Here is an 11,800-nt window from a genome sequence, read left to right on the forward strand (position 1 = left end):
ATTGAATGGACTTGGCCTATTTTAAATTTCAAACATCATTAAAATGCACTTTTCCTGATAAYATTTCAGCAAGGAGCTTCTTCTGCATCCCTGGATTGCACATTTGTCATGTGAGATCTTCACCAGGAAAAGCTTTTTGCAATGAATACGCAAGATATCCATGACTGAGCTGTGGGTAAGGAAACCAATGAACTTTGCTTTTGAATTTGTTCTTTTTGAATCACCTCCTGAGCCAATGTAGGAGCTCACAGACCCTCACACTCAAACCTGGCTGTGTGTCCTATCCTGTGGTGCAGCAAAGATGAGTGATGGTTTTTTGACAAAGCTCTCTTTCCTCTTTTTTGAGCTGCTCAAAAGAAATACCTCAAAAGAAATACAAAAGAAGGAAAAAAATACATAGGTGCTTATTTTATCTTTGCCACTTGCAGGCTTGATTATGTGATAGAGTAGTGCTTTCTTGCAAAACACTTTGGCTTGCCTTCCAAATCCACAGACTCATTTTCAATCAGAAAAAAAATTAAACTTGATTTGGATAATRATCTCATTCTACCTTTATATTAGAGATTTTTTTAATTTGCCTTACAAACAGAGGAAAAAGTCGTGGCACTGCCCTGTACACCAGAATAGAGGTACCTTAAAAAAAACTTTATTCTTTAAATTCTTTAAATCTCGCTSCATGTGAGCAGTTTTCCAGCAGTATCTCACCAGGACAGCACCCCAATGTAGCCCCATCTCCCAACATCTCTATATTACACTGATTTTCACTCCCAAGGACTGAAACAGCATTTGTTGCTGTATCCTGGCACTACTTCCTCATGAGCAATTACTCAACTACTGCAATATCATCTCTCTTTTTAACAAATACATGAATTAAAGGCTTCCAGTATACAATTTGTCCCTATAGTCTGAATCCTGGATTAACAGAGATGAATTTACTCACTATCCCATCAATACAATATTTTATCCACAAAACTCTGAGGACTCAAGACAAATTTTGACAAGSAATGTGACTCTCAAGAGCAAGAGATCATCCAACAGTAAACTAAGTGAAATTTCATTTTCTCCTCCATTTATGAGAAAGTTTGCAAATTAAGCTTTTTAAACCATGTAATAGATTTGGTCTCTGACCTGTTTTCAATGTCTGAGCTAAGGGGGATGTAAAAAAAAACAACCAATAATTCAAAATGAAAAATTGAGCTGTTTTCTTCAAATTCCTCTTTTTAGTAATTACAGCCTTCTTTTATTTTAACAACTATGAATGTCCTATTTACATATAAAGAAGTACAATAATTTCCTTTTTAAACAGGAGATGGCAATGAGAATTTGTGCTCTGAGGATGAGAGCTTCACTGTGAAATAAAAAAAAAAGTACATCTTCAGGCTGCTGAAAGAGATTCTCTTTGCTTATCACATCCTATATGAAGAGTGAGGTGTGGTTTTCCGTGTTTTATTTGTGATGYAAAATTATTTACTTTTTGAAAGAAGAGCTACAACTCAAAAATATTATTGATTACAGGAAACAAAATTGAGTCACTGTTCCTCAYTACGTGCAGCAAACAAGGCTCTGTGAGATTTTCTTGAAGGCTGTTTCCTTTTTAAAATACATATAAGGCAACGAGAAGTGCAACTGTGGCTGAATGAGCCCGTTTGTATTATAAACTGGAAAGAAAAAAAAAAAAAAAAAGCACTTGTAAGCCAACATTTCACACACAGAAGTACCCTGGGAAATCGAAATCACTATATTGACCCACACTTTTTCCCTCCCATAGTGGGTGTGACGGCGTGTTCACGTCTCTGTTTTTTTTTCTTTTTTCTCTGCTATATCACCCAGAATTAGTCAGCTCCTCTGAAGGCGAGCGCCCACTATCAGGCTCTCCCAGCTCCCTGCTCTCCTGCGATGCCTCCAGACTTTGACACCAACATGAGGTTCAAGTTCTCCATCCTGGCTCTTCTTCTGGAGGCCATCATCATTGTTTTGTATGGGGTATTTGTGGATTATAAAACARCTCCAGATGCTATACACTTATACCCACGTAAGTACTGCTGTCTAAGATTTATAGAAGTTAGAATTTCTTTAAACTTAACCTAAGCAAGATTTCTGAATAACTTATGAGACCTGCTGATAAAGCTGGAAAAGGAAGYTGTATTGGGGCAAACAAATTTTTCTGAGGTGTGAAAAGCAGCAGGCTTCAAAGTCAAAACCATATAAAACTCTGCAAGTACCTCAGTGCTGAGAAGTTTACTGTTCTGAGCGAGAAGAGCCTGGGAAATAGTTCTAGTGTTTGCACAGCAGGTTAAGGCTTGGAGAACTGTGTACTGCTTTGAAAGAGTCCAGCATTTTCCAGATGGGGGTGTTTCTTGCCAGACTTTCTATTCTGATTACTGAATTAAATAATTAAAACGAATAGAAAGGTTCATCCAGGTTTGGAAAGGTTGTCATATGTGAGCATGGAAATYGAGTTTCATATGCATCATTGTTAAAATATGTCTGTGGAAGCTGGACTCCCCAAAGGGCCATAGTTTCTGTGACAAGGTGGATAAAGCTCTGCTCTCTCCCAAAACAATGGCTCTGTTAGGCAGCCGTGGTTTAGCCTGAAAATGTTTCTGTTGATTTGTTACTCTGCAAATACTTGGTGAAGATCAGAAAAAGCTTCTGGCCTGAGAAGCAGTTACTCACTTCTCTCACCCCCTCCTCCTCATGGAAAGATAAGAATATTGTGAATAAACAGAAAACAAAGTTTGCATGGCTCCAAACTGTGTTTTCCTGGCAGTATTGAAGGTTTGTTGTTCATTTTCTTGGCTGTGAGGCTCCAGTCACTCATAGCCCTGAGTGCAATGCTCTTGTTGAGGATCACAGGGTACAGAACTCCCTGTCTGTAGGTGGCACCTGTGCAATTTTGAATGTGCCCCTCTTTGTCTCTCATTCTAACCATCTTTGCCAGGACAGTGTGATCTCAGGGTGTGTATTCTCACAGAGAGCAGGGTCAGAGAACAGGGAATTATTCAGCTCCAGGTTTATTCATCAGCTGATGAACATCAGGGGYTAATTACTCACATTTGGGTTAACTCCACTGGATGTGGAGCATCCCTGAGATGTGGTCACTCAGGCTGTGCCAGAGCCCTCTCTCTGTGACACAGCTTGGCCATGTCAGCGATGCTCATGGAGCCAAAGCAAAATTTGGGTTGAAAGGGACTTCAAATGTCACCTCTACCCAACCCCCTGCCATGGACAGGAATGCCTTCCAACAGACCAGGATGCCCCAAGCCCCATCCAGCTTGAACATTTCCAGGGATGGGGAAGCCACAGCTTCTCTGGGCAACCGCAGCAGGCTGCCAGAGCATCAGCACCCTCACAGCGGAGAATTTCTTCTTAATATCCAATCTAAATCTCTCATCTTTTTAATTTAAAATTGTTCCCTCCTGTCCTATCATTATCTGCCCATTGAAGAAGTAATTCTTCCACTTTTTTATAACCCCTTTAAGTACTAGAAGGTGCTTTAAGGTCTCCCCAGAGCCTTCCCTTCTCCAGGCTGGAAATATAACTGAGCTCTTTTAGCTGGTGTTGTATTAAACTACCCCAACTGTATTGAACCATCCAAGTTCCTAAATTAGGTCATCTTTTCTAGACAGTGAAGGGGGAATTACTCTTGGACCATTGTCACTCAGTAGATGATTGTTGGCTTAGGAAAAAGTTATGTCAAAACCCATGGAATAATTTGACAGCACAGATAATCGTACTAACACTAAAATTTAGGTCTTCAAAAGTAACCTGCCCTGTTAGAGATCACTGATGGTTATTTCTTTCCTAACATTGGTGTCTAAAAGCTGTGGGAGGAATTTCCTGCTGTCTCCAATGCCTCCCTGCACAGGCAGGGTGTGACTGTGTTATTTCTGCACATTTGTCCCTCAGCTGCTCACCCTATTGACCTGTGAGCTGCCTTCTGGAAGGGTTTGGGCCCTTGACCTCCTCCCATGTATGGCTTTAGGCACAGCATGGATAAGGGACTACTTTTGATGTAAGAACAGTTTTTGAGGAGAGAAGAACCTGTATTTCTTTTGGCCAGGATGCTCAGTTTAACACCAGAGGCACAAACCAAGCAAACAGTACCAATATCAGGTTGAACTTTTGACCTGTTTTTACCAGATGCTGAACTGAAAAAGCTCATTCCAAATAAATAATAGGAATAAAAGCAGGGTTTCCTAATACCTACCTTTTCACTTTTAGGACCCCTTCCTCTCAAATTTACCTGTGCAAAGTGCAAACAAAAGCACRATTTACCTGAGGACCCAGCAGAAATTTACTGCTATGGTTGTATAGGTGTTTTAGGAAATATCTTGAGCCRGGAGTTTCCCTGAGCCCCCAAAATGATGGGTTCAAACTGCTTCCCATGCCATCCCTCAGGATGTCCACCCATCTGTAGGTTTGGAGATTTAGTTGTTTCATCCAGGAGTTAATTTCTGTTCTCAGGACTGCAGGGCAGAGCCTGATTTTATATGCCTTAGGCACCCCAACACCATGAATTCCTGCTGTTTTGGTGGGTTTGGACAGAAGAAARATGAAAATAATAGCAGGGGATCCACATAGCTTTGCACTCAAGGAAGAAGAGCTGTGCTGAGATCACTCCCAAAGTGTAACTTTGCATTCCATCTGCTTCTGGTGGATGCARGTACAGGAGTGGCAAACTGGATGGGCAACTTCAGGTGTGCTGTGCCACTGGAATGGGAGAATGAGGGGRTGTGATGGTTCCTATAGCACCCCAAGAGGATTTATTTAATATTGGTATCCTGTATTCGTCGTCCTGTGAGCATCCATGAATCACAGCTTAGGAAAACTTGTGAATCCCTCTTGTTCAGGGCTCTGTGGTTTACAATTTTAGGGCAAGAAAAATCAGTTTTARTGCGTGCCACAAGCATCTCTATCTTGAGACTGACCACTTCACAGTGGGTTAACATGCTAGTCTTGGCCAGCCTTGTAAGATTCTGTGTAGGGGCTTTGTTCAGGATCTTCTGGACAATTTTTCCCAATCTTTATTTTCTTGTCTCACAGAATAGAACTGCTATGCTTTGTCAAACATAGCCRGTTACTGAAAGAGTTCAGTTCAAATCATGCTGTTTTCTTCATTTAAAGTCATTCCAGACCTACTCTTCTTTAAAATAATGCATGAGAGGGGRTTAAAGTTCAAGGTACAGGCTAAACTAGCAGGAATTTGTCCTCAATACACATTAATTAACCTAGTTTTAACCAAGACTTTTAATCATTTGTGTAAATAAGACCAGAGAGTTTTAAAATGTCCAGCCTCAAGAGGAAGCAAAAGGGTTGGAGATGTTTGTGAACCGCCTGCATTTCTGCAGAATTACAGAATGGCCTGGGTTGGAAGGGACCTTAAAGTTTATCATGTAATTCCAAGGCAATCAAAAAATGCTGTTTTAAAATGCAAAGTAAAGGCTCTTTCTGCACATTTCAGTGCTAGGGCAGGGCTGGAAGATGACTCTGCAAATATAAAACAGTTTATTAGGAATCCTCTGTAACTTCTTGGACTTCTGGGCCCTCTTTTGGCTGAACCAGGTAATGCAAAACTGAGCAATGGTTAAAGTAAAGGGAATTGTAACTTCAAGCCAAATATTAYACTAACCAGCTCAAGTTTTCCATGCTTATTGGCATATAAGAGCAATAAAATAAAAACTAAAATAATTTTTTTTAATACTAGAGGTTCTTACTAACGATTAAATCAGAGAAAAAACTGCAATTACAGAATTCAAACTGTAGAGTCAATTAAATCACACAAAGCTAAAAAGTAAAAAAAAAAATAAATATAAAGTATCAATGTTGTGGTGACAGACTCCGTTTGTATTAAAAGCATAAAAAAGTAAATTAAAAATAATAACTTCAAAAAAATAAAAATAACTAGCCACAATTTAACAAAATTCATTTTTTAAAAAAAACCAAATATTTGAATTAATATGAAATTAATATTTGAAATGTTTGAAATATTTCAAATATGAATATTTGAATGAAACAGTGTATGCTGATTAACTGAATTCATTTTTGTAATTTAAACTTTATCTTAAAATTACGCTTTCTGTTATTCATATGAATAATTGAATGAAACAGGGTATGCTGATTAACTAAATTAATTTTTGTAATTTAAACTTTATCTTAAAATTACTGTTTCTGTTATCAGATCAATGTCTTGCACAGTAATTTCCAGGGATCCCAAGCATTCCTTTGACACCTAGCACYCACCCAAACAAATCCCATGTACAATTTTGGAGTCAGACAGAACACACTGGCCCCAACCACCTTTATTTGAGGGGGAACACAACTTTTCTGTAAGGACATGAAGCTGTGATGATGTTCCAGGTGGCTTCACAAGGAGAGGACAGTGCCAGACACATTAAATCTATTAATATAGAGATCTAGTGTCTTTCCATAATGATATAGGAAGGGATATAATCAATAATTAGGTGTTGCATTTTCCAGACACTTCACCTAGCAGACTGGTCATGGAGAGGGAAGGATGGATCACATCCATGGCTGGAGTTTGGAATTCTTTTGTATTTAATCCTTTGTCCCAAACATTTCACCCTTTGTGGTCACTCTTCACGGTCACTGCATGTTTTCCCTTCAGTCTTTCAGGATGTCCACGTGATGATATTTGTTGGATTTGGTTTCCTGATGACGTTTCTGAAGAAATATGGATTCAGCAGTGTTGGCTTCAACATGCTCATTGCTGCTTTCGGTCTCCAGTGGGGAATTCTGATGCAAGGATTTTGGCACATGGAAGAAGGGAAAATTCATGTTGATGTSAAAAGGTACATGTGAATTCACAAAAATTTATATTTTTAGCCCTAAAGGTTGTCAGGAGAAGCCATAACCACAATATCTATGGGGTCAGACTTTACCTGAATTTCATTAAGCTTTACTGTCCATCTTTCCATGCCTTTCTGCCCTTCACTTCCAAGGGGGCCACTCTGTTTTCTGAGACAACTTTTAGACAATTTTGAAAGGAACAGCATCCARATGTTACTGAGGGGAAGCAGGAATAATACAAGTAGCTCCCCAATGCTTACAGGCAGGCATTTGCAGAGGGGCCCACAGGGTCAGTGGCTCTCTGTGCTCCACGTTTTTGAACAATTTGTGGTTTTATTTTTCTTTGTCATTCCCCAAAACGTGTTAACACTGGTCCTACCTGACAGCTCGTGCAAACAGGGACAGAAAGGCATGCAAGGCTTCCAGGATTATAYAAAACATCTGAACAAAGGCCTCCCTGTCATCTTTGAAATCCAAGTGTCCATCAGGGCTGGAAATTGGGGTGCTGGAGCRTGTCCAGAGAAGGACAAAGGAGCTTGTGATGGGTCTGGAGCACAAATCTGACMAGGAKCRGCTGAGGGAGCTGGGGAGGCTCAATCTGGAGAAAAGGAAACTCAGGGGGAACCTTCAAAAGTCCCTGACAGGTGCAGCCAGGTAGGGGTCAGGCTCTTCTCCCAAGAAACAAGGAATAAGACAAGAGGAAATGGCTTCAAGTTGCATCAGGACAGGTTTAGATTGRATGTTAGGAAAAATCTCTCCAAGAAAGGGTGGTCAGGCATTGGAACAGKCTGTCCAGGGAAGCTGTGGAATCACCACCCCTGGAAGCRTTTAAAAAATACTCAGATGTGKCACTTGGGGAGATGATTTGATGGTGGACTTGGCAGTGCTGGACTAACASYTGGACTCAATGGTTTTAGAGYTCTTTTCCAACCTAMATGGTTCTGGGATTCCACGACATCCCTGCACATCCCAATAYACTTCTCCTCTGCCTTTTCACCATAATTTGAACAGCTAAGCACATATATGGTATAAGCAGGAGGAAAACGTCTACACTTATTCTTCAGCAGCTGCTAAGATCCTTCTGGAAAGGTTTGATTTAATTGTTATCCACAAATACAATCTTAATAGTTTTGTACCTGAAGAGTTAAAGCTCTATATTTTAATTACATAATTTTAATGGCACATTGGATACTACAGCTTTTAAASTAATTTTCTTTTTTTAATGTGTTTTGTTTTGTTTTTGTCCTTAACTTCAGCATGATAAATGCAGACTTCAGTACAGCAACTGCTTTGATTTCATTTGGAGCACTCCTGGGGAAAACCAGTCCCATTCAGATGCTGATCCTGACTCTTCTGGAGATCACCATCTTTGCATGCAATGAACATCTAGTCACTGAAGTATTTGAGGTACAGCTATTTAGCAGGCATTGTTTTCTCTTTGCAACAAATGCTTTCACTTTGTAACACTTCTCATWTGCATATGCCAGGCTCTAGTTTCTACCATAGAAATAAACCAATAAATGCTCTAGACTTCTCATTCATCAAACTCYATCTTTAGGAGTGTCATTATTTTGGATCCCTATTACAGGCCACAGATGTTGGAGCTTCCATGACTATCCATGCTTTTGGAGCTTATTTTGGTTTGGCTGCAGCCTTYGTCTTGTACCGTCCTGGTCTGACAAACAAACACGAAAATGACGAATCCACCTATCACTCGGACCTGTTTGCCATGATTGGTAAGTGAAGTGACATCAAATGCTGATCAGCTGCTCATCCTTCTTTCATCTCTAATTTTTAATGATTGCTTATTATTGTGCTGTATCAYTTTTCCTAAGCGCACTTCCAGAGGCAAATTCCTTTCATTCCATACATGCACCATGTTTTCAGTGGCACACATATTTTTACAGTTTTTTCTTGGTTCAAAGAAAGGAAAGATCAAATTAAAAACGTTTTCACTGTGCATTAGGGCTGACTTCCTTTTTTGTTCAATCTGTTTTTCAGCAGTATTTCCAAAGCAATTGGCTATAATTAAAAAGATTGAGCTGTGCCTGTCATGGTAATGAATGATAGAAAGATATATCTGTCCATGAGAATTGTTTGTAGACCAATTTAGCAGCTAAAACTTTCAGGTGTGTTGACAGAGTATAAAAGATTTGCATGTGAACTGTCTTTCCTATGCCTCCTATTCTGCTGGGTATTCACAGCAGTGGTGAGATCTGGCAGTCAGTGGGGCACAACAAGGGGTCATTAAAATCTTTCACTAACATGTGACATAATTTTAACCATGTGTCAAAATCCCAGCTGCCAGCATCAAAAGCTTCTGCATGTTCTGGTATTTTTTCCAGGATTTTGGCTATTCCATGTCTCATATTAATCATCGCCCTCATTTCTCGTAGCTTGCTCTGTTGTCTTGGCCCTTGTGGCTGAATGGTTTTTGTTTGGTTTTGGCTTCTATTCATCCAGGTACCCTGTTCCTTTGGCTTTTTTGGCCCAGTTTCAACTCTGCCATCGCAGATGGTGGGGAACACCAGGCCACAGCCATCATCAACACCTACTACTCCTTGGCTGCCTGCGCCGTCGTAACRTTCGCCCTCTCCAGCCTGGTGGACAAAAGAGGGAAATTCAGCATGGTAAGAATCACATCATAACCTCTGCTAAATYGAGTCAACCCTCTGCAATAAGGGTGAGCAGGAAGATTGCCAGCATCCATCTATCTGTCCAGTTCATACTGTGTCCAGAATTAGAGGTATTAAACTTGTAAAACCTGTAAAGTGTGATGAGAAGTGGCTGACGGAGCTGGGAGGGCTCAGTCTGGAGAAAAGGAGGCTCTGGGAGGACTTTATTCCTCTCTACAACTTCCTGACAGGAAGGTGCAGCCAGGTGGAGATCAGTCTCTTCTCCCAACTGAGAGATGGGAGAAAATTACCTCAAGTCACACCAGGGCAGATTTAGATTGGATGTTATGAAAAATTTCTTCCCAGAAGGGGTTGGAAAGTGTAGTAGCAGATGGTCCAGGAAACATGGTGATGGTGATGGTTTGATGTTGGACTTGATAATTTTAAAGGTCTCTTCCACCATTAATGATTCTGTGATGATTCTCTCTTGGACTGTAGTGACATTAGTCCAATGGTCAGGTGGACTTTTGGATTTTATTCCAAAGATTTGAGTTTCCCATTATTATTGATTCCCATTTGAGTTTCCTTATTACAAGACCCAAAACAGGCCACTCAAGGCAGTGACCAACAGGTCATTTGCAATCTCACAGCGCAGCTGCACAACAGACAAAACCAAACCAGCTTGGGGCTGCCAGGCTGGCAACCTTCCATCTCCTTTCCCTGAAATGCAGCTCTGTTTTCACCYACTTCTTTCCAGCAGCTAGAGTTATTTATCTGAGCCCAGCACAAGCAGGCACAGCCACAGGATCTGCTGCTGTTTCAGGAGGCAGCTCTCACTGGCTCAGCCTGGATTCTCAAGGGAAATTTTAGTGTCTTTGCAAAGGCTGGACTTCATTAAACTGACTTAGAGCAGCTTTGAACCAACAGCRTGGACATGTCACATGTTTTAAAATCCTTTTCTTTCTTCACTGGAAAAATCCCACACAGAGAAAACTCCTGTGTGCGAGAAAGCCTTCAGAGGCACTCAGCCCTAAAAGAAGCCTCTGTTCCTCATGTGTCACCTCCCCYTCTGTGTCCCCTGTGCAGGTTCTCATTCAAAATGCCACCCTGGCAGGAGGAGTAGCAGTGGGCACCTGTGCTGACCTGGCAATCCACCCTTTTTCTGCCATGTTCATTGGGGTCATTGCTGGGATTGTCTCTGTCCTCGGGTTCCAATTCCTGACTGTAAGTATTGGAGCTCTGCTCCCATTTCTTCTTTCTCTTTGGCTTTCCTGGAGCTCCCTTGGTTTGCTACAAAGGGAGGATAGATACAGTAAATTCCAGCTAATAGTGAGTTTTATTAATGATTTGATTCTTGTACTTCTGCTCTTTCKGTTGCATATCAATCTAGAGACCATGGAAGACTATAAACTCATATAAACTTCTTATTTCCCCTCATTTCAGCCTGTGTTGGCATCCAAGCTGAAAATTCAAGACACTTGTGGAGTTCATAATTTGCATGGTCTACCTGGCATTCTGGGAGGTATTGCTGGCATCATAGTAACTGCRGTAAAAAGGGAAATTAGGTGAGTTATAGAGAGAAGGGAGAAGTTTGGGGTTTTTTATTATTTTTGAAGGTCTATCCTAATTAGCTACCCTCTTGGGATCAAATTATGATTTTTTTTCAGAAGTGCACCTCTGACTTGATGTCAGGCATTGTATTCTCATTTAATTTGGGTTCTTCTTGATCTCCTGTCTTTAACACACTGTTTAAATGCCAAGTTTGTTCCAGATTAAAAGCTCAAATAAAAAGAAATAAATGAAAACATCATTAAAAAACAGCCCACAGAACCATTCAAACAGAAAAAATCTTCATTATGACTCTATAATTACATGGCTGGTAATTGTACGATTTAAAAAAAAAAAAAAAAAAAAAAAAACCACTCAAAATGGGGTTTTCCCACTATCTCATAAGACTCTAAAAAGATGAAATTCTGAAATTCTGGCCCTTTTGACAACAGGGAGTATTCTAGACTACAGGACATTAATAAACTTCTCAAAGAACTTGTTCCCATCTGTAAACCAAAAAAAAAAAAAAGCCAAATTGAATCGTGAGTTCTGTCCTGTACACAGCAATGTCAGGATTTGTTGGACTCAATGACCTCGGAGATCTTTTCCAACCTTAATGATTGTAGGATATTTTCCTGACTCACCTCATCCAGTAGGCAGCAGGTTGTAACACTGATCATCAGTCTCAAAGTGTAACAATTTTTTTTATATCACTGGTTTGATTTTGTACCCTTTTCAGGAATGGTCACCCACTTACTCCTGGCAGGCAGGCTGCTGCCCTGGGCAGTACACTTGGAATTGCACTGGTAGGAGGAGCACTGACAGGT

General features: G+C 40.4%; 1 protein-coding gene across 1 annotated transcript; it reads left to right on the forward strand.

The window, feature by feature from the left end:
- Positions 1-1,813: 1,813 nt before the first annotated feature.
- On the forward strand, positions 1,814-11,794 carry RHAG (Rh associated glycoprotein; the record flags this gene model as incomplete). The annotated part of the gene is made up of 8 exons (XM_057379115.1): positions 1,814-2,032; positions 6,629-6,812; positions 8,067-8,217; positions 8,399-8,546; positions 9,274-9,440; positions 10,512-10,649; positions 10,869-10,990; positions 11,713-11,794. Coding segments are annotated over exons 1-8 (1,128 nt in total), but the record flags the coding sequence as incomplete, so codon positions are not given.
- Positions 11,795-11,800: the final 6 nt, after the last annotated feature.

Source organism: Malurus melanocephalus, unplaced genomic scaffold (assembly GCF_030028575.1).
Source record: "Malurus melanocephalus ecotype Western Australia unplaced genomic scaffold, MMel_1.1 scaffold_388, whole genome shotgun sequence".
NCBI lineage: Eukaryota > Metazoa > Chordata > Aves > Passeriformes > Maluridae > Malurus > Malurus melanocephalus.